Raw genomic sequence first — 23,378 nt, 5'->3', positions numbered from 1 at the left:
ACAGGCAGAAATATCATATAATACGAGGAACATTTTTCAGGAAATAAAACGCCTACCGGGGAGTGGGGGTAGTTCAGCCAACAAGGAAATTTATTTCATGAAAATAAGTACATCACTTCCGCATGACCTGAAATGCATGCCAGCAACCAATGACACGCTACATCTCTTTTCCAAAAGACATTGGTGACTTTCAATGGGATACCATCGTACTTTCGCCTCCTTTGGTAGAAGAGCAGTTAAGGGCCAGTCCAACCAAGTTGTAAGGTTTGATAAACATTCGGTCTAAGTTCAGAGACAAAATTGACAGATTGTAGGCTACAACTCCACCACAGGGTTACACGTGGGCTTTCATTTTGAGAAGCTATTGTAGAAAACTTTACATACACAGTAATGACAACGAAATAACAAGGCCTCTTTCAGTGGAGAAAAATGATTCAAGTAGGAAAGGCGAGCTGACGATAGTTTATGACAACAGTCTCTTACTTACACATAACTGAATCTATTTCAAATCAAGAACAAAGACATTGTACTGTACATCCAAACAGTTACAAAGAAATAATCCCAAATTTTGCCCACTACAAGTAACAATATCCCTTTCTTAAAAAGTACAGCATTTCTGCCCTCTGAAAATCATCCCGGAAAAAACACTACATTACCAACAGGAAAACATTTTGCTCTCGCTGCCTAGGATGAAATCACAATTACCCCACCAAAAAAAATTCTCTACGTTGAAAGTCTACCACTGGTTCTTAAATGTCTTATTTGAACTATCTAGTCAGGCTTTTTGAGCAATCTTTACTAAGTTTTATGCCATCCTTTCCATACACCAGTACTGCACTGCAACCTCTGAGGAAGGAACCAACCAACCATTGCTCATTGAGCAGCTCAGAGAAATGGTTTACTCCGAGCACCACCATTTCGCTTCTTTTGAGCGCACACAAGCTTCTAGGGAATAAGTTGTGGCTAAAGTACCTCTAAAGATTTTGATCTCTGATGAATTCTGCAAAGACGATCACCCACGGTGCAGTGTATGTTACTAGCTGCAAACAACATATTCTGAGGCATAAAAGTAGAAAGTTCTTGCATCTTCAAAGGATAAATGATGAAGGAAAAATGATAAATGAAATGCCCTTTGCAAATAACACATTTTCAAAGCATCCCTGGTCATTGAGTTAATTATGGGATACACTAGCACAAGTAAACTGTACATTAATTAAGTATCTCACAAACGAATGGAATGATGGCTTACAAAGGCTGTACTCACTGTCAGTATGTACAATCTTACTGGCATTGTCGAGTGAGTACACTGAAGATTGTATTTAACAACTAGGTTTCCATGTTTTGATTCTGGTGTCCACACACATACACACACACTTTGGGATGTTTTTGAAACAAAAGACAAAGGTACTGTATATGCACATACAATGTTTAAGACATAAACTATGTTTTTTTACCCTATGTTTATCTTTTCATTTGCATCATTCTTAATTGTTACGTATTTTCAACATTAGGATTAAAAATCATACCAGCCCTCTGAGTTTAACACTAAACTCTTCAAAGGCTAGCCGAAAGATAAGGACTAGATTAATATAATCTAAATATCATTAAGTATTGCACAGTTTCCTAAAAATCTAATTACAGTACTAGACATCTTACGAATACTGATCATAAAAAGTGGGAAGTGTCTGAATCTAATTAAACGAAAAGTGGAAACCTCCAGGAGATAGCAAGACTTTCTCCCAATTTCACATCAAACTACTGACAGCATTGAAAAGATCAGTCACTAAACCTGATTCTCCCATCATGCACCAACCATATCAAGAGTGAAAATTCTCATTCAGGAATGTGAAAGAATAGTCGGCTAATTTCTACCTTAAAAAATCAGGAAAAATTAAATACTACAAAGGAGTATAGCTGCTCTCGACTTTGAAAATGAAGTCTTACCCAGGACCAACCTTACTATGCATACAGGACCGTTCCATCAAAATCCTAAAAGCTATGAGAAAAAATCAAGTATACAAAAGGGTTCTGTAGATACTGGATATAATTGTAAACCTGCAAAGCTTTTACACCAAAGAGAAGCGTTTATGGAAGTAAAACACAGCCCATTCAACAGAAAATGATTTACAGCTCTCACCAAATAAAAAAAGTTTCTCAAGTTGTAGCGACAAAAGTCCAGATAAAACTACACAAAAATTTTGGCTATTTTTTTTTTTTCAAAATTACTGCCAAGAATTGTTGCATACCTTCAACAAACTACACTGAATAGTGCTGCTACACTGATGTAAAAATGATTGGTTCTTGTTATACACATAAGTACAAGTCTTTTCCTATGAGAATACTAGATATTTCAGTATCTGAACCAAATTCCTCCTATATGAAAGCCAGGTGTGTCTCCAAAGAACTAGGTAACTTCATTCCATAAGTATTCTCCTCCATAATTCTCTGTGCCTTTCCAAACTGAAACTCTAGGCCTTGGCCCTGGAAGACGTGACCCCTGAACTACACTTTTACCACGACAGCTTAGGGTGAGTAATAGGAATTCAACAACGTTCACCTTGCTTTCAGTGTTAAGTAGCTGTTAAAAAATAACATTGGCAATCTGTTTACAGTTTATATCTATATATATATACATAACCTACTCATTTAGCACAAGGCACAGATTCGACAGGATAAATCGACATGAAACAGCACAAGATTAGACGAAACAAATAAAAAAAAAAATTGAATACAACAATTAATTTACAAAAATATGCTATAGCACCATCCTCAGACAAGGGGGGGGTTTACTTAAGACCTTGGTAATTAATGGTTTTTTTTGTCAAAGACTTCACTAATATATAAATACAGTGAGGCAAGGAAGGGTGTCATGTCTGCCACTGGCACTGAGCATGTAATTACCGAAAAAAAAAAAACTTTGGAATTTCTAGTACAGCTTGCATCATAACTGGAGCTCTCTATACACTATTCACCGGCAAGGGCAGGCGATTATGAAAGCACTCATTGCGACCCTCTTCGGCATCTGGGCTTCATAAGCTCCTCCTTCACTACTACTATATTACTGCTGCTACTCAATGCCATGGGCAAAAATCATGACTAATCCTGGATCGAGAAGCATGTCGTCATTCATGTGGCGGTTGTCGCAAGCCATGACCACAACAGCTTGCTTTCCGGGAACTCTCTTGCATACGTAGCTTTCATAGTGGCGACGGTTCATCTGAAAAACAAATTTTCACTAAGGATGTCTGCGGTCAAGGTTTCGGTAGACAATCTTCGACTTACAAAGGGCAAAGATTACAGGAAGGGACACTTCCTTTTCGATTACAAGGTATGCAGTTATGAATTCACAAGCAGCTTGTAGAAAAAATTTCAGCCTGGATCAGCAGTGAACTGTGGGTTGGTTAAGTAACCCATTATTAATACCCTGAGGGACTTCAAAATAAAACTGCATTACCCTCAAGTACCATACTTATGATAAAAAAAAACCTGCTTAAAAAGCAGTCATATGTAAAAAAAAAATCTAAATAATGGTTGCTTTTCAAGCTTACATGAAAAAGGTCCTGGAATATTTAAAAAGGACATTAAAAGATACTGATGAATTTCCATTAACCTGTAAAGCTCAAGAGTGAACACTTACGATGTTTAAAAACTTCTGTAAATTTGGTTCCAAAGGAGGGGGTGTTACAAGTACATGTAAGCAAAAATGGCCATCATACCTGGGATGGTGTTACGGACAAAGTTTGGACATGACAAGTACTGAGAAGTAAGTTAAAAGACAGGAAAAGATACATCAGGGTGTACAATAACGAATATTCTCTGTGAACTGACCCATTTTGGTTAAGTTTTAAGTAATTTTATCGGTTTGACTTTGTCCACTTCAGTGTGAGCACTCAACACGTCTAATACTTCTGTCAGGTCAAACTAAAATTTCAGGACATAAAACCATTGGTTTGACTGTAACTTAACACAATCATGATGACATGAGAGCATTCCTACTGCCAGTCAACATTGCCTGCTTTAGTAAAATCATGTCCTGCATTCTATGGGTTTGTTAGCTGCTGATCTATTGTGGCGTTTGATGTTTCACTCTCCCAGTCTTTATGAGTTAACACAAAATGGACATGAGCTGCCACAAATATCCAATAAAAATGAATATCCACAATTATGTTTATGGAATGGAACAGAATATAAAACTTAGGCCAAAGGCCAAGCACTGGGACCTATGAAGTCATTCAGAGCTGAGAGGGGAAGTTGAGACTAAAAAGGTTTTAAAGGTGTAATGGGAGGAAAACCTTGCAGTTTTGCCAGGAAGCAACTGTTAGGAAAATGTGGAAAGTAAGATGGAAGAAAGAGAATATAAATGGAGGTACACTTAAAGAAATGAAAGGAGTTGCAGCTAGAAGCCAAAGGGACAATGCAAAGAACCTTAACTGATGGCCTACAGTTCACCATGTGAGGTGCACTGAAGTCACTACCCCGCTATGGGGACAATTGTTTATGAGTAAATACTGTACTTTATTTTGAAATGATACAAATCAACACAGAATATAAAAACTGAACAAAATGATTTCACAAAGAGACAAGTTATACTTGCCTGTCGAGTTTCCAATGTGGAAAGACCGGGGGGCCACCTTCTCTCATGGGCATTCTCCATCAGCTGGTCAATTATATGTGGGGGACAACCAGATTCACTTAAAGCGCGTCGAATCACAGCCTGTAAATTTAAATATCCATTGAGGAGGTATGTAACAATTACCATTTACATTGCTGTATTATTAAAACCACCAAACTGACAAAATGTAAATTATGGAATATAAAATTTAGGCCAAAGGCCAAGCACTGGGACCCTAGAAGTCATTCAGTGCTGAAAGGGAAATTGAGAGGGGAAAAGGTTTGAAAGGTGTAACAAAGGAAAACCTTACAGTTGCACTATGAAACAATTATCAAGAAAGGGTGGAAAGTAAGAAAATTATCAAGAAAGGGTGGAAAGTAAGATGGAAGAAAGAGAATAAAAACAACGATACAGTCTAAGAAATGAAAGGGAATGCAGCTGGGGGTCGAAGGAACGCTGCGAAGAACCTTAAGTAATGCCTACAGTGCACCACGTGAGGTGCACCAGCGGCACCAACCCGCTCTAGGGATTTGTTACTAGAGGGCTAAAGAAAACAAAATTGTTGCATTCACCTGTAGCATAGCATCAGGAGTTGAGATCATTCCACCCCAGCGCGTCACTCTGGCACGCGCCAAGGAGCTGGCCCACCGAACTACCTCATCTTGTTCCATCTGATCTGCGATGGCTCGCATCTGAGGGTTGCTGATTCTCATAGCCCTCATGAAATCCTGGGGATCAAGAGTAACCAGATGTTGCTTAAATACTTGTGACTTGAAGCCAAGTACCTGAAAAACCAGTCTTTCGCAAAAGAGAGCATAAAATACAACAAAAATTTTGAATTGTCACTTACACTATGTGGCAAAGAGAGTTTCATTAAAGTTAAAAACGTGAAAAAATCTGTCTTTTGCATAAGAGAGCATAAACTACAACTTAAATTTTGAACTGTCATGCACATACAGTGCACAGTAAACCCCCCGTATTTCCGTTCTCACGATTCGTGGATTTCTCTGTGGAACGTATCTACCTATTATTCGCGGAAAATTCGATCATTCGCAGTATTTTTCACTGAGAAATATTCACTAATTACTGTATTATCATATAATTTTCATGACTAAATGCACTTTTTGTGATAAAACTATTAAAATACTCAGGTATAAGCATTTTTAGAGGGCTTTTCTTGTGTTTAAACTATCAAAATAGGTAGTTCTAAGTGTTTTCACAGGGGTTTTAAGTATTCGCAGATTTTTGCTATTCGCGGGGGTTGCGGTACGCATCCCCCGCGAATACGGGGGGTTTACTTCATTTCATTAATGCAAGAACTTGGTACATATGTTAATACAGGCTGCTTTATACTGATTACTGACTTTGGATAGTTGAAGAAGACACATACTTCAATAAAAAAAACTTTCAAGTGTCAACAACTTTACTCCCTGTCTTCATACCTGAAAACACTGGCAATAATGGAATTCCAATGAAAACAAAATTATCATCATCATTGCTGTCATACTATAATTGAACGTGGCAACTGAATCAAGGATCTAACTCGCCATATGCTGGCATTATGGAGAGGCCTTCAATATAATATATATCTTTTTCAGTTATTAAGAATCTAACCATACCATTCCTGGTTATTTTCCCTGCCTATTAAACTGGCTCCAGTATTAACCTCAATTTTCATCACTTCTGGGAATTATCATTATTATCAAGTAAGTCTGACTACACCAAAGGGCTGCCCCAAAAGTATTGGTTCCTAAATAAGAGGTGAAATAGAGAGAAAGAGAGAGAGAGAGAAGCTGAACATCTTAGTAACACTTAATACTGCCAATACGAACACAGCTGCTGTTCGGTCAACGTAAAATTTTGCGAAATGTTTAGTATAAGCATCATGAGTACAGTATTGAGTGAAGAGGCCTTAATGAATGACTGCATTTATAACTATGAGTGGCTAAAAAATTGAGTTACTGAACTCTTTGTTATGTTGGATCTTATACAGATCAATGCATGCTCATTTATGCTACCGTAAAAGCAAACAAAAATTACGGAAAAATGCTACAATATTCATAAAGAGATTATGGACTGGAATTACAAATGACTATCATCAAATGCAGAAAAGATCTGTATGTCATGAAGAAAATCGACAGAGAATTGACTTTCCAATACTTGCAGCTCACTCTAACTACCTATGCCCTCTGGAATAGACCTCAACAGGAAGTTTCATTAATTTAGGACAGTCTGACAAATTAAACAACATTATAAGCAAATATGATACATGATGTGCTCTTAAAAGTAATAGCTAAATAAATACACTGAAAACATAGAATTTGAATATACAAGCCCTTTTACACAAGAACAATGATTCTCAAAAATGTTCTCCCTAACCTTGAGGAGCTGTATTTCGCGTTTCTGTTCATTCAGCTGGTATTTGTTCTCTGCCAGTTCCTGCTGTAGCTCTGCAATCTTGCCGGACTGATTTTGAATTAGGCTCCTCATCTCTCGAAGACAGTTGTGGTCCTGCGAATCAAGAGTCAATACTTAGCTCATAATGAAAAATACTTGATAAAAACTGCAATATCCTAATAAACATACAGTATTATGTAAACTGCCAATTATCAATTATCTGTGGGCTATACTAACAACATATGACTGTTCTTGTAATGTCTTGTCCTTTTCACAATTTCTCTCTCTCTCTCATGATATCATAACACAGACAACTTGCATAATATTTATAGAGGCTTTGTACTCCCTCACAACATTGAAGTGCCAAAACCTAGTCCCATATCACTATTTCTAGTTTCTGACCACACATTCAAAAACACCAATTCCTTTATTGTTTACAGTAAAGGAGGAAGGTACGAACTAGTTTCAATAAGGAGGCCCCTTGGAACTGACATATGCAGGTCACCTAGTGTTAATGACAGAATGGCGTTACTTTTGTTTTTAAAAGGCCCACCTTATAAGCCGACAAATATGTATGTCAAAAGCTTTATCACTTTACATTAAATACATCACGGATTAAAAACTACTTGGATAACATCACCTTGAGTTGATGTATTCGATAAAATTGCTCTATAATTGAAACTACTGTGAACATATCAAAGAAAGCAAGAGAATGAAATACAGGGATATGCAATAAATACTCAACATTAAAATAATTGGGTAAAACATGACCATTTCCACTTAGCATCAAATATAAATACCCACAAAATCAAATGAACTAACAAACCTTGAGTTCATCCTTGGGGACAACCAATCCACACCCTTGCTCACATGGCACAGGACGCTTGGGGTTGAATTCACACTCTTCTAAGTGCGAACTCAGGAGATCAAGTTTCAAGACAGCAGTGCAGCCGTGGGGTTTGTTATCACATGAGATATATAACCTGTAAGTCAAAATTGATGTCAGACATTTTAGTAAAAAAATATTCCCAATGTTGTGATTAACCCTTAGTGGACGGATTGAGCTTCAGTGTGAAGTAAAACAGGTTTGGGGAGGTGGACGGATTGAGCTTCAGTGTGAAGCAGAATTACGCACCACTGTTATGGTAATAATGATTCGAAACAAAGGTGCCAATACTTCTATATGCTATAAATTCACCAATGGCAACTTTTATACAGACGTGAGAGTTAGGCCAGTATCAGTAATGCTTGTGACTTCAAGGGGGAAGGTACTGCATCTCTCTCTCTCTCTCTCTCTCTCTCTCTCTCTCTCTCTCTCTCTCTCTCTCTCTCTCTCTCTCTCTCTCTCTCTTTCACACATGAGTCTTTTTGTAAATTTGCTTGTAAATATACAAAGGGTTGCTGTTGTTTTTGTTTTTGTCTTTTACGATAGTAGGCTATGTTGATTGTAAATGTAATTTTACAAATTGCAAAGAAATATTAGAAAAAGCATGTAAAAGTAAAAAAGTTACTAAATCTTCCTTCTCGTAAACTTACGTGAGTATTTTACAACAAATATGCTAAAAAATTTGTTACTGCTTTTATTTCTATCTGTTTTGATATTGTGTGAGCAGTAATAATAATTTTACAAAATCCAAAAAACTTATTTATTAGAAAAAACATATATAAATTGGTAAACTTTATGATTGTCTTGTAAATGAGGCCCACATGGGGTTGTAAATAGTCATTTTCAACTTTTCGTCGAAGGTAGGGAAAATTTTTTAGAATTTTTTTATTTATACAGTGTGAATGTACGTGTCATTCTCTTTCCATTGATGTGATTTTTTTTTATTTTATTTTGCCAACCTCAAAGTTTCCCCGGTCTGGGGTGCTGCACATTGATAAATTATGCCGTCCCTTAAGAGTTAAAAATGACATTTTTATGATAAAATAACGTTTCACTTATACTTACCCGGTAGTTACATATAGCTGTCGTCTTTGACGTCATGGCAGTATTCAAATTTCGCACTAGCGCTAGCGTTACGAAAGGTGATCCCTCTACCCCCCGCCCTCTATCGGGGTATCGGGAACCGTCCCAAGAACACGTCATAAGTTTTTGCCCAACTGCCCAGGTGAGGGGAGGAGGGAGGGTTATGATTATGTAACTACTGGGTAAGTATAAATGAAACGTTATTTTATCATAAAAATGTCATTTTCACTTATACAACTTACCCGGTAGTTACATATAGCTGATTGGCACCTTGAGGAGGTGGGGCACTGGCAGCTAATAAAATTCTTGGAATTATCTACTTGCAACAAGTTAGACATAGGTTCCTTACCTTTAAAGGTAGCTGACTCAGTGGTTACTGCCTCTGTAGTCTGCTGGCCTTTATATTGTGCCGAGAGGATATAAGGGATCCGTGTGTCGGACACAATAAAAAAACAGTACCTGCCGAGAGAACATGGCTGCGTGACGGACAAGTCTGATGCCCTTGATCAGGCGCAGTGCGACGAACAACAAAACGAGGGATCACCTAACATTACCATAAAACCAATACCAAAGATTAAAAACTGGAAGATACTAACACACCATGTATCTCCAGGCAACCTTAAAAACAACAACCCCAACACCAAGGTGAAAATGTTAGTTAAGGAGCGGACTCCTTTTCACCCTCCCCAACACCGTGTCAGTCGCAATAAAGGGCCCCAGCGTACTGCACTCTTGAAAACAGTTTGCACGTCCACTAAGTAATGCGATGCAAACACTGACTTGCATCTCCAAAAGGTGGACTTAATCAAGTCTTTCACAGATAAGTTTCTGCTAAAGGCTACAGAGAAACCGCTCTAATCTCGTGCGCCTTTACCTTAAGAATACTCATCTCCGAGTCAGCACACTGCTCATGAGCTTCTTTTATCAGGCTTCTCAAAAAGAAGGAAAGGGCATTCTTAGAGAGAGGCCTAGAAGGATCTCTAACCGAGCACCAGAGGTGGTCACTGGGACCTCTGAGCTTCTTCGTTCTCTGAACGTAGAACTTGAGAGCTCTCACAGGGCAGAGGTACCTCTCGGGTTCTTCGGGACCGACCAATTGGGAAAGGTCCTTAATTTCAAACTCTCTTGGCCAAGGTCTAGACGGGTCTTCGTTCTTGGCTAAGAAACCAAGAGTAGACATACATACTGCCTTCCCCTTAGCAAAGCCTACTCTTTTGTCTATCGCATGTAGCTCACTTACTCTCCTGGCCGTAGCCAGAGCTACCAAAAAAAGTCTTTTTCGTGAGATCCTTCAAGGAGATGTTCGCCATCGGTTCAAAGGACTGAGACCGTAACCATCTCAGCACTACGTCAAGATTCCACGCCACTGGTCTCTTCTGGTCCCTCTTTGACGTATTAAATGATCTAATCAGATCTGAAAGGTCTTGACTCAAAACACTTCAAGACCCCTATGTCGAAAAGACCAAGCTAACATGGCTCTATACCCTTTAATGGTAGGTACAGCAAGCTTTTTCTCTCTGTGGAGGAACAAGAGAAAATCGGCCATCTGGGCTATAGACGTCGAAGAAGAAGACACGTCTTCTCTTCGACACCAGGACCTAAACTGTGTCCACTTCGCCTGGTAAACATTGTCAGAGGATTCTCTTCTTGGCTTCGCGATAGCTTCCGAAGCCTCCCTTGAAAAGCCTCTCTTTCTGATGAGTCTCCTGACAGTCTGCAGGCGACAAGATGAAGAGCGGACAAGTTTTGGTGGAACCTCTGAAAGTGCGGCTGTCTGAGTAAATCTGGTCTCTCTGGCAGAAGTCTCGGAAAGTCTGACAGTAGGTTTAGAAGGTCCGGGAACCACTCCCTGGACGGCCAGAATGGAGCCACCAGAGTCATCCTTACGTTCTGATGGCTTGAGAACTTCGAGATGACTTGCCGCAGGATCTTGAACGGGGGAAAGGCATAAAGGTCCAGGTCCGACCAGTCCATGAACATTGCATCCACGAAAACCGCTTTGCTGTCTGGAACCGGAGAGCAGTAAAGGGGCAGCCGAGTCGTTTTGTCAGTTGCAAAGAGATCTATGAGCGGACGTCCCCATACCTTCCATAGCTCCTTGCAAACTAGGGGATGTAAAGGCCACTCGTTGGATAGGACCTGGTTCTTTCTGCTGAGAAGGTCCGCCGCTACATTTCTCTCCCCTTGAATGAATCTCGTTACTAGTCTGGTCCCGATCTCTCCGCCCAAACTAGTAGCTCCTCGAGGTCTCGTGAGAGGGACCACGAGTGAGTGCCCCTGTTTCCGAATGTATGCCAGAGCGGTCGTGTTATCCGCCTGGACCAAGACGATTTGCCTTCCACTTCTTTTTGAAAGGCTAACAGGGCTAAGTGAACCGCTTTTAGTTCCTTTCGATTGATATGCCAGTTTCTCTCTTCTCTTTGCCACTGGCCCGAAACTTCTTTTGTCCCCATAGTTGCTCCCCAGCCCTTGTCCAAGGCGTCGGAAAACAGAGTTAGGTCTGGGTTCGGAAGCTGAAGAGGAAGTCCTTGTGACAGCCTTCCTTCTGACCTCCACCAACGGAGGCACTCCTTTATCTTTTCCGAAATGGCGAACGTGAAGGAGTCCGGAAACTGTTTCCTGGGCCACTTCTCTTGCAGGTAAAACTGCAGTGGCCTCAGGTTCAAGCGCCCCAGTTTTACAAACTTCTCCACTGAAGTTAAGGTTCCCACGAGGCTCATCCATTCGTTCGCGGAACAAATCTTCCTCTGCAGAAAGTCGTCGATCTTCTGCAGGCATGAGGCTATCCGTTGGCTGGACAGAAAAGCCTGAAAAGTCTTGAGAGTCCAGACTCACTCCCAAATAGACAATCTGCTGACTGGGAGTAAGGCAAGACTTCTTCTCGTTGATAATAAGGCCTAGAGATTTCGCTAATTGAAGAGTCTTTGATAGGTCCTCCATACAACTCTCCCTCGAAGCAGCTTTGAGCAGCCAATCGTCGAGGTACATGGAAACTCGAATTCCTTCCAGGTGAAGATGTCTGGCTACAGATAACAGGACCCTTGTGAAAACTTGCAGGGCTGTCGACAGACCGAAGCAGAGGGAACGGAACTGATACACCTGTCCCTCGAAGACGAACCTCAGGAACTTCCTTGAATCTGGGTGTATCGGGACGTGAAAATAAGCGTCTTGGAGGTCTATCGAAACCATCCAGTCCCCTGATGTAAAGACGCCAAGACCGACTGAGTTGTCTCCATGGAGAATTTTGTCTTCTGAACGAAGACATTCAACGCACTCACGTCCAGGACGGGTCTCCATCCCCCTGATGCTTTCGTAACCAGGAACAGACGATTGTAGAAACCTGGAGATAGAGGGGCATGAAGCAGTTCTATCGCTTCCTTCTCCAGCATGGCTCGGACTTCTGAGCCGAAGGGCGTCTAGTTTCGCGGAGTTGTGCGAGCACGCCTGTAAAGAAACTGGAGCCTCCACTAAAGGAGGTTTGGAAAGGAAGGGATGGCATATCCTTCCTTTAAAACTTGGATCGCCCAAGGGTCTGCCGAGATCCGTTGCCACTCTTGCCAGAACCTTTGCAGTCTGGCTCCTACAGCTGAATGGAGGACAAAAGGTTCATTTCTTCTCTGGGGCCGTCGAGGTTCTAGGCGTGGCTTTGCCTTTTCCTCTGGCCCTGCCAAAAACACGCCTAGAGGATCTTCCTTTATACTGTCCAAACGAAAGCGGGGACAAACACACGCGCACAGAAGCGGTAGAAAGCACAGGTTTTTTCGCTTTCTTGGCAGACTGCGACAAAAGATCCTGGGTTGACTTCTGGGCTAACGCCTGGGAAATTGCAGCAACCAACTCTTGCGAAAACAGATGTGCCTTGTTCAAAGGAGAAAACAAGAGAGCCGACTTCTGGTTTGAAGAAACACCTTTGCTAAGGAGCACCAAAGTTGCCTCTTTTGAGAACCCCTGTCGTAAATAAAGAGGCCAGTTCTACTGCACCGTCACAGATGCCCCTATCAATGCAGTCCACTACTCCTACCACATCATCCAAGAGCTCGGAAGGAAGATTAAAATCCTTAATCTTCCTGGCTAAGGCCGCACCGCCCAGTCCAGGAAGCTCACTATTTCAAGAGTCCAAACACGCTCTGAAAACTTGATCCAGTTCGGAGGACGTAAAGAAAACCTTCGCAGAATTAAGTGCGGTCCTCCTACTGGCATCCATGAGACTGGAGAAGTCCCCCTGTGCGGAGGCAGCCACACCCAGGGAAAACATTTCCCCAGTCTCGTACCAACTCCGGTTACGGAAGGAACGACGAGGAGGAGGAAGACAGAAGACGTTCTTTCCAATTTCCCTCTTCTCGGCCAGACAAGCATCCATCTTCTTAAGGCCTTTCTTCGCCGAGACGGACAGGAAAAGTTTCGTAAAGTCCGAAGAAGAAACAGAAGCCTTGTCCCTCTTGTACTGGGACCCAGGAGACGGAGGAGCCGCAGGCGAGAACGAATCAGGGAAGTTCTCAATAAAGAACTTCAAGAGCTTCTTGTAAGAAGAGAGTTGCGGAGACTTCTCCTCCTTACACTGCTCCTCTAAGCCCGAGAGGAGTTCGTCAGAAACTGGGGATAAGTCCAGCTGGACAACGTCTTCATCCAAGTCTCCTTGAACTGCAACTTGAGTTACACGAGCGGGGCTGGAAGGCTCGTGACATATTCTTGCTGTGTCACCAAAGAGTTTGAGCCTGTTGAGGAGCCATCGGAGGCGCCAAAGGAGGCGCAGTTGATACAGCAACCGAAGGTGGCGCCAAAGGAGGAGCCGTCGGTACCACAACGACAGGTGGCGCCAATGAAGGTGCAGCGGCGGCGCTACCGAGCGCAGACAGAGTAGTCGAGGCGGCGCCGCTGGTATCACAGGAGGCGCCAAAGGAGGCGCAATCGCACAGCAGCCAAAGGTGGCGCCAACGGAGGCGCAGCGCTACGCCACCGGGCGACAGAAAGAGGAGTCGAGGTGGCGCCGCTGGCATCGTAGGAGGAGCCAAAGAAGAGACTTGAATTTTAGACAAAAGTTGTAAAATCGAGTCCAAACGGGCGTTGATTCCGTCAATCACAAGCTGTTGAGGACCATCGAATGCTGGAGCAGGCGCCACAGGAACAGGTGTGACAGGAGTCACTGGCGCCAAAGGAGCAGACCTCTCAGATGCAACTGACGAGACCTCTTCAAAGGTCTAGAAGCGTCGCGAAAACGCCAACCTCTAGGCGGAGAGGAACTCCAACTGGATCCACTCGACACTATCCGCTCCTCACCTTTTCGGTGGTGAGGGCCAGCAGCCTGGGAAGCGGCAACAGGACTGCTTGAGGGGGCAACTGCTCGGGAGCAGGTCCCACTCACCTCCTTTCGGCTTTCGGCATGCCTTCTCCCTGGAACCTGGGAGCCTGACAGGGGCCTAGACCTGGGAGCGTGAATGGGCCGAGAAGCTACCTCCTCCACAACACTTACACAAGGCACAACACTAGCATTATCACTGCGGTCTACTAACCGCTGCAAATTGTCTCCCATTTTCTGCATGGAAGACATAAACGCATTAAGGACTGACACGGTATCAGGATTGGGAGAAACGGTGTCTGGGGCAGGTAAAACTACAGGAACTACAGGGGGAGCAGGGTTAATAGGGTTTACGAAAACCTCTTGACTACCTCCTGACCTCGAAGACCTAGAAGAGGCCTTCCTAATCCTATCTTTCTCTAGCTTCTTCATGTACTTCCCAAAGCACTCCAGTCAGACAAAGTTAGTAGTTCACACTGCGTTACAAGTCAAGTCAGCAGAACATTTTTGCCCCCTGCATGAAAAGCACGAAGTGTGCGGATCTAAACTAAGCTTAACAAGCCTGGTTTTGCAGCCTTTGCTGCAAAACCGGATACCACTAGAACCTGAATCAGACATAATAGTCTAACTAATAATAACGCTCAAGCAATAACTAGCGCCAGCAAAAAACAACAAACCGAGTACTTCACCAAAAAAAAGGAACTAGAAGTTCGAATTGTTGAGAAATACTACCAGCAGCAGAACCGTATTACCGGTTCGGCACGGCAAAAACTAATGACGTGTTCTTGGGACGGTTCCCGATACCCCGATAGAGGGCGGGGGTAGAGGGATCACCTTTCGTAACGCTAGCGCTAGCGCGAAATTTGAATACTGCCGTGACGTCACAGACGACAGCTATAAGTAACTACCGGGTAAGTTGTATAAGTGAAAATTAAATTATTGTCATTAAAATCCACAGTTATGAACTATTTTTGGCAATTAATTCTTGTAGGTCTCACCTGTCAAATTAATTTATAACCATGTCAGAATACTGAGGTGACAGTCTCCTGGTCTTTGACACTCAAAACTGACAAGGAAATTTGGATACGTGAAAAAAAATTAAGGAAAGCCAACTTAAAACGACAATATAAATTGACAGAGACTGAAAAATAATAACTAATTTGTGGGTAAAACACCAATGCACTGTGAAGCCATTATTCTTAAACTATATACTGTAATGGACTATCATTCTGTCACCATCTCGGATACTAGTATAACGAGGGTTTGTGTTTGAGTAAGAACACTTGGCAGTTCATATATAAACTAAGACACCTGGAACAAAGGCCAAGTGATGGGAGCTATGAGGTCATTCAGTGCTGAAAATAATGTTAAAACAATTGTTAGGAGAGGGAGGAAAGTAAGATGGAAGAAAGAGAATATGAAGAGGTAGAGTAAAAGGAACAAAAAGGGTTGCTGCTAGGGGCAGAAGGGATGCTGCAAAGGTCCCTGAGTGATGCTACAGGGCACTGCAGGAGGTACACTGAAAGCACTAGTACCTTAGATTCTGGAAGAAAAAATGCATACAGTAATTACTTTGACAGTAAACTCCGCAGTATTCGTGGCACAGACTTGAGCTGCGAGGATGTGATAGTCTGCCGGTCGACAGGACATGTCTGTTGCCTAGACAACCACTCGTTGATACAACCGCTGCAGAAAGCATGTTCGCAAGATGGAGCCTGAAAAGAAAAAATAAATTACGACATGAAATTACACTATAGCTGGTTGTGCCAGTGCAATCATACATAGCTGAGTGTCCATATGCAAAGTGATTTTGTATAAAGTAATGACCAGCAAATGTTTGGTGCAGGATATTTAACAAAGTGAGAACAAATTTTAAAGCAACAGAACACAGCAACAAAAGAGAAGGTTGTACACAGTGCTGGAGATTGCAAAAATGACTAGAAATACTTTAAACACTTCCAGTGCTGGAAACTGCATATATAAATGCTATGCTGTGTGTCATATGTAGTATGCAAACAATTACTGGAAATCAGCCTGGTCACTTCCAGGAATCCAGTTTGAGTACAAATTTAACAAAAGGAACAGTACCTGTGTTAGTAAAGGAAGTCCACAAAATCATGAATAAAGGGAACAGTAAGACATGGACTAGATATGAGTTCAAGGATGCAGTATACAAGATAGGAAAATTTAACAGAGATATTAATGATGGCAATGATTTGTGCAGTGTGCAATGGGAAACCTGTCTGTCATTCATAAAAACACTTCCCTTTCATTCTAGTGCCAATATCATGACAGTGTTGCAGTAAAATCTGAAACCCCTCTAAAATCACTTGAACTGCCCATTTTGATAACCAAACCAAGGAAAATAAAAAATGCTTATACCTGGATTTTAAATATCTAAAAAGTGCATTTATTCATGAAAACACAGTAATTAGTGAGTAGATGAAAAACACTGCAGGGTGAATTTTCCAATATTATTACAGAGAAACCAGCGAATCGTGAGTCCGCGAACCATGAGAACGTGAATTATCAAAGTGTTGCAGTTAACTGATTGAAACTGAGAAGTCCCATTCTGTGGTATGGCTTTTGAAAATAATATTACAAATTCAATCAAAGGTAAAAAACTAGCAAGTTCCATTCCTGGCTGGAAAAACCAATGGGAGGAGACAAAAGGGGATTGGTTGGAAAAGGCAAGTAGAAAGGAAGCTGAGGTTGAAGGGATCCTGTAAAAAACCTCCACTATTGTCTACAGTACACCACACAACTCATGTTGTATGCAATAAACTATTACATTAAGTAGTTGTGTGTGTGTGTGTGTGTGTGTGTGTGTGTGTGAAAAAGCACAAGGAAGGAGTTGCAGAGTTTTGGTCTTGAAATAGAACAGACTTGATAAGTCAAGAGCAGTAAATGTTTGTTTAGATACCTGCACAGCTCATAAACTGCATTCAATCCTCAGTTCCTGAAAAGTAAGGTCACACTAATCTCATGACCTGGGAGTAAAATGGTTTGAAAGGTGTCATTGAAGGAAAACCCTGCAGTTGCACCATGAAACAATTGTTAGGAGAAGGTGGAAAATAAGACAAAGAAAATATGAATGGAGGTACAGTAAAAGGAATGAAAGGGGTTGCAACTAGGGGCTAAAGGGATACTATAAAGAATATAAAGCACTGTAATGCCTACAGTGCACAGCGTGAGGTGCACAAATGGCACTACCCTCCTATGGAGAAAATGAGGAGAGAATAAGCTTTGGCAATGATTTACTGAGTTTTTGCTATACAGTACCTGAAGGGGGTCTTCTAGGACCTCTGAGCAGATGGGACAGAGCAGTTCCTCGTCCACTTCGCCCTGAAACCTTGTCACGTCGAAACCCATAACATCGATCTCTGGAATTAGAGGTAATTTTAATTATTATTATTCAGAAGATGAAACCTATTCATATGAAACAAACCTACAGGGGCCAGTGACTTGAAATTCAAGCTTCCAAAGGATACAGTGTTCATTTGAAAGAAGTAACAGAAGTTAGTAAGAGACAAACAAAACTGAAGGTCGCTAAAACTGCAAACATTTTAAAAAATTGACTTTGTAACTTGTTGACTGAAATTGTAAATCTGTGATGAAAATGACAAGATACTAAATAACAAGTAAAGACCACATTGAAATTACTGCAATATCATTGGAGGATGCAGTGAAGATGATGATGCAATCCACAACAGTACTTTGAAATACCAAGAGCATTGGAGGTAAAGTTTGCATTGTATTAGAAAATAGCTGTATTAAATATATTCTGCAATTAATGATACCATATACATCGCAATGAAACAGTATCAATTGTATTTCAAGCACTGACGCATATTATTCTGGAGACGAAACATATACAAACATGCTCAGCACCCATCTTCACCCAAACACAAGCTAGGACCAGTGAAAACAGGGCAGTGGCTGTGGAAACTCACTGGGCAGAACTATGGGTTCCCCAAACCCAAATAACCTAGCTCTCACAACTGGTTAGGCCTTGTTTGCCAGTGAAATCTATCAAGCCTCAAGTGGTCTGGGGACCAATATCAAAACTAAAATATTAATGAGCAGAATGTAATACTGGGTCATGTGTTGAAACCCACAAATAATTAAGATGGAGAAGTTCACAAATATAAATGAAATAATGGAAGTCATGAGTAAACAATATAAATATTGTTCCAAAATGAAATGAAAAATATTATGCGAACAAATTACAACTATAAAATGAACATGTAATTGATTTTTACAATCAATTGTCCCAGTGGCAAAAGGTATGAACATAAAATGAACATGATGTTAGTAATTCAAAAGATACATTTAGGTTACTCATGTTATTTCTAACAAAAATATCTTTGAATTGAAAAAAAGTTTATCAATAAAAATAAGATGTCACTGTAAGTGTTAAAGAATCATGCAATACTAGGGGAACAGAAAAAATGCATAAAACATTAGTAATTTTAGGTAATTATCTATGCACACACTTTGGGATAAAAGACTGCATTGTAAATTTATTTACCTTGCACAATTTCACCCTCTGATATATATGAAACTCTTACTTTTTTCAAGTTCTTACAGTGCACTGAACAGTTCTTTTGCCAGACTCAAATTTCTGTTGAAAAATCTTATCTTCCATTTGACCCTCCACCTACCAAACTTGAATTTTTGCTAGGAGCCCACTGGCTAGCATATGGTGTGGCTAAGTGTGATCAATTCTAAACATTTGTGGCAAAACCACGTTTTTGCAGCCTAGCCTCAACGTAGATGTATCACTACTGTCTGTATTGCTTAGATATGCAGAGATAAAACTGAAGACTATTATCAGAGCCCGGTTCCTGTCAGTCGCCAAGTGGAATATTTACTGCCTCTTGTTTTTGTTCATTCCCCAGGAACTGGTACTAAACATGTTGCCCCTCTTGCACATAAATTGGTAGTTATTGAACCATTGGAGGGACAGAAGTAGGGTTCAATTTTGCCATTTTCGTAGCCTAGCCTCATTGGAGAGGCATTACCCCCATCTGTGTACGTATATGCAGACTTTGTTAACAAACAACGATAAAATAGACAAAGTAAACCTGTTAGCCTCTGGACTATGCTTGTCTATAAATGTTAGTGGCAAAACCATGCTTTTGTAGTCTAGTCTCATTGAAGATGCATTGTACTTGTCCTAAATTGGACTTCCCACAAAGTAAGCTATTGTATGGTAGGCAAGGTAAATCTATTAGCCCTTTGGGGGGAATGAATGCACAGTGAGTTTTCATGGCTACTGTGGTAGGCATTTCAGATGTAATGTGACCTAATCAAACATACCTTTACCTAACTTCCCCCAGCCAGGAGGTGGGATGCTTCCCCACCCCTGGAAACCTACCCCCGTTCTCAAGAAAGCTGTCATCCCTCACTCTGCATTCAACTGTGTGACCTAACCAGATTTACCTTAATCTAATCTAACCTAACCTAACCTTGGGCTTTGCACCCCAAACCTGGCTGGGGAGGGATGAGGGCTTCATTCCCTCTGGACCCACCCCCCTGGGTGAAGTTGTGACTCTTCACTCTGCTAGCCTATCTAACCAAGGGCCATTCCCTCCTCCCCTGGACCCCCAGATATGAAAGGGTTCCATAGGAACAAACCTAACCTAACCTTGAATAGGAATCGGACGAGCCTAACTTAGTCTGACCTGGGCAACAATCGGACATCCTTGTGGTCCAGCAAGAAGCCTCCCTAACTCCATAATTGGTGCCATTTTTATCCATAATTATTAATTTTGTCATATATTACACATATTACGACCAAAAGGAGCCTAACAAACCACGTCAAACGACAATAAACCAAAGTCCCCTACGGAGCCAAGGCAAATCCTTCGAAGTTTCACGGACGCATTTTAGGGTCCTACTCCCCCCCTTGAGGGACCCTCCAAATTTGAAAATGAAATCCTTACCGCAGGGGACGAGAAGCTGTCAAGAGAAAGGCAGGGACATTGTGTTCCTCCTTTGCGAAAGAAGAAACCGTGATTTGAAAAAGGAAGGAGGAGGTCCGGAATGGTTCCGTGTTTACTAACAAACACTCTCTCTCTCTCTTTCTCTCTCTCGCCTTCCCGTCTGAGTGAGGAGACTCAGGCAGTGTTGCCACACTGGAAGGATTGCTGAGTGCGCTAATAGTAGCAGGGAAAAAGATACGTGTGTATAGAGAGAGAGAGAGAGAGAGAGAGATTAATTGACTAACGTAAATCAATGTGGCACAGCAGAATTGAGAGGATTCCCTTGGGATTCAAACCTTGGACTTCTTGTTGAGCCAAACCACTGGACGAGAGAGAGTGAGAGGGAGATTAGTCAACTAACTTGTTAACAAGGAGAATTGAACGGAATGTTTTCCATAATGCCTGTGAATCCCCCTGGGAGTCAAACCAGGGACGTCTTGTTGAGAGAGAGAGAGAGAGAGAGAGAGAGAGAGAGAATAGGAATACATAATCTGAATCTGCCCAGTATTATTCTCAAGCTAATCATTCTTCAGGATCAGCAACATGAAATATAGGTTTCTATAGAAGAACAGTTAGCACATCGAGATAAATTTATTGTGACAGTTTCCTTATAGACTCATGAGCATCGACGATTACGTGAAAATTTCGGTAGAATTTAAAGTAATAACAAAAAAACATGTTATGACCAACTCATTCCAAATTTGGTGTTGCTAAGTTCAATATATATATATATATATATATATATATATATATATATATATATATATATATATATATATATATATATATATATATATATATGTGTGTGTGTGTGTGTGTGTGTGTGTGTGTGTGTGTGTGTGTGTGCATTTCAATATGAGTTCAGCACTCTGCGCTAAAATGTAGCACCTTTGAGATGTAGCGTCTTTGAGGTGTAGCAAATCAAACTTAGCTCCTCTCTCTCTCTCTCTCTCTCTCTCTCTCTCTCTTTAAAGTGTTTGCTTTGTATTTTAGGAGTTCCTGTGAATTCCTGGAGTCCTGGCAAACATGGAAAGCGGAATCGAGCAAAATTGACGCTAAGAGGATTATTGCGTCCAAACTTGAAAGGATTCTTTTGCGCCTCCACGAATTTTTGTTTGTTTGTCTGACTCGGATATCATTATGCATCAAACGACAGTGTCAAGACGACTGGGGCTTCTCATGGTCCTTTCTGAGCAATAGTGGAAAAAGAGGAAAAAGACTGAAAAAGAACTTTGGGCTCAGACTAAATATATAGTACACAATATACCAGAGGCTTTCAGTAAATCTCGTTTCATCCAATTGTCACGGTTAGACTCTACAAAGATTATGATAATTCCATTACTTATTACGTGGAGAGAGAGAGAGAGAGTATACTGGCCATTTGGTTGCATTTGGTTAGGAAAGAATTAAACGAAAAATATCTGATTTCCCAGCTTGTTACTCAGTGGTTGTTGCTAACTGCAATTCGTTCGTAACTTAATTCTCTCTCTCTCTCTCTCTCTCTCTCTCTCTCTCTCTCTCTCTCTCTCTCTCTCTCTCTCTCTCTCTCTCTCAATTAAATGTTCATTCGGCTTTTAAAGCAGGAGAATAATGTACGACTGGTTACGATTGGAAGTAGGCTTATATTTTAGTTTCGATTAGCTGCAGATGGGAAAATGCTTGTCGAATCATTAGAGAGAGAATAATTACTTTCTCGGGCACGAAGTAGGCCTATAATTGTGGGTGGGGCATGAAAAGAGGGATTGAATTTCATACTGGGTGTGTGTGTGAGAGAAAGAAAGAGAGAAGGAAATTTTTCTAAAAAGTTTTCCATACATGTGAATACGTCTTTTTAGGTAATGGCGAGAAAAGGGAAAGTGACAGTCAACATATGGGAGAAAGGATGGTACTAGATATTTTGTTGCATAGCCTACTGTTCCTTATGGTGAGGAAAGGGAAAATTACGTTTAATAATGAAACTGACATATAATAAAATTTTACCTTTGTATAGGATTTTGACGAATGAATATTAATTTATATATATAAAATAACTTATTTTAAACTAAAATGAAATAATTATTGGATCCCAAAGGTTTAAAAGTAAAAGAAATTTTCAGTAATTTTAGATGTCAATTTGACAGAGGACAAAAAAAAATAGAGAGAGAGAGAGACTAGTGCTAAAAGTAAATTTAATTATGCAAGAACACCTTTACATTCAGGTGAATGTTTATCATATATCAAGAGATTGCTCAATTCAAGCCTTATGGCGCAGAGGCGCCTGAATGGCTGACAGTGTTCCTTGTTGGACTTGGAGGCATGTACGTGAATGGCTGGCGCGACAAAGACGGTAATCTGATTTTATAAAGATAATTTTCCGTGTGTTTTTGATGTGAATATTATTCTTATTATGTAATTATTTATTCCGCCATTCGTGGATGTTATATATATTACCTTTTTATAGGCGTATTTAGGCCAATGATTTGCGATTTAGATATGTTGCCCAGTAAGTAGGCTTAGTGCTTCAATTCGCGTGTTTAAATATGTCCTCCCTGACACTTAAATACGCAACTTAGTAGTAAGAACTTTAAAATAAGGGTCAGTCACGATTAAGTACAGTGCTGAAAATATACATATATTTATGTATATTTTATATTGAATTTATATATATATATATATATATATATATATATATATATATATATATATATATATATATATATATTATGATTAGCAAGAATTCGCTAGCAAACTGCCTTCCCCCCCTCCTTTGTGTTTGGTGGTTGTTCTGTTGTGTTTCATTTACTGCCAGCCGGCCGATCGATAGACCATCTGTCTATCGACTTAAAAACAAGGGTTTAAAAGATTAAAGGCGCTCCCATTTTTGATAAAGATCTTTCCTTCGAGGCAAAAGTAATCTGGCTTGGGTGTCTCTCCTACAGGCCAAAACCTCCCCTGCGGGCAGCAGGTGCAATGAGTCAAAACATCTGTGTTGGGCGCACCCCCTGCCCCATAGGAGGGGATAAAAAGCAAAAGCCCACGAGGTCTCGACACACACGCGGGCTGGAAGATATGGAATGAAGACGTCCCCAACACCTGGCCCCACCGATGCCCTTGCATCCTAACCACGTGGCCCTTTCC

General features: G+C 40.9%; 1 protein-coding gene across 2 annotated transcripts; it reads right to left on the bottom strand.

Moving 5' to 3' along the window:
• Positions 1-72: 72 nt before the first annotated feature.
• On the bottom strand, positions 73-20,416 carry elgi (E3 ubiquitin-protein ligase NRDP1 elgi). 2 transcript variants are annotated; one of them, XM_067131912.1, is made up of 8 exons: positions 20,223-20,416; positions 17,557-17,657; positions 15,847-15,989; positions 7,836-7,992; positions 6,992-7,123; positions 5,185-5,340; positions 4,595-4,714; positions 73-3,217 (listed from the first exon to the last, which is right to left on the bottom strand). In XM_067131912.1, exons 2-8 carry the CDS (start codon positions 17,644-17,646, stop codon positions 3,068-3,070), a joined length of 948 nt encoding a protein of 315 aa, XP_066988013.1. In that variant the 5' UTR covers positions 17,647-17,657; positions 20,223-20,416; the 3' UTR covers positions 73-3,067. The 2 variants fall into 2 exon arrangements, with proteins under 2 accessions (XP_066988013.1, XP_066988012.1); XM_067131911.1 differs by having other exon boundaries at positions 5,185-5,397; positions 20,223-20,402.
• Positions 20,417-23,378: the final 2,962 nt, after the last annotated feature.

Source organism: Macrobrachium rosenbergii, chromosome 30, assembly GCF_040412425.1.
Source record: "Macrobrachium rosenbergii isolate ZJJX-2024 chromosome 30, ASM4041242v1, whole genome shotgun sequence".
Taxonomy (NCBI): domain Eukaryota; kingdom Metazoa; phylum Arthropoda; class Malacostraca; order Decapoda; family Palaemonidae; genus Macrobrachium; species Macrobrachium rosenbergii.
Note: the sequence above shows the minus strand (reverse complement) of the source record. Positions and strands in the feature narration are given on the sequence as shown.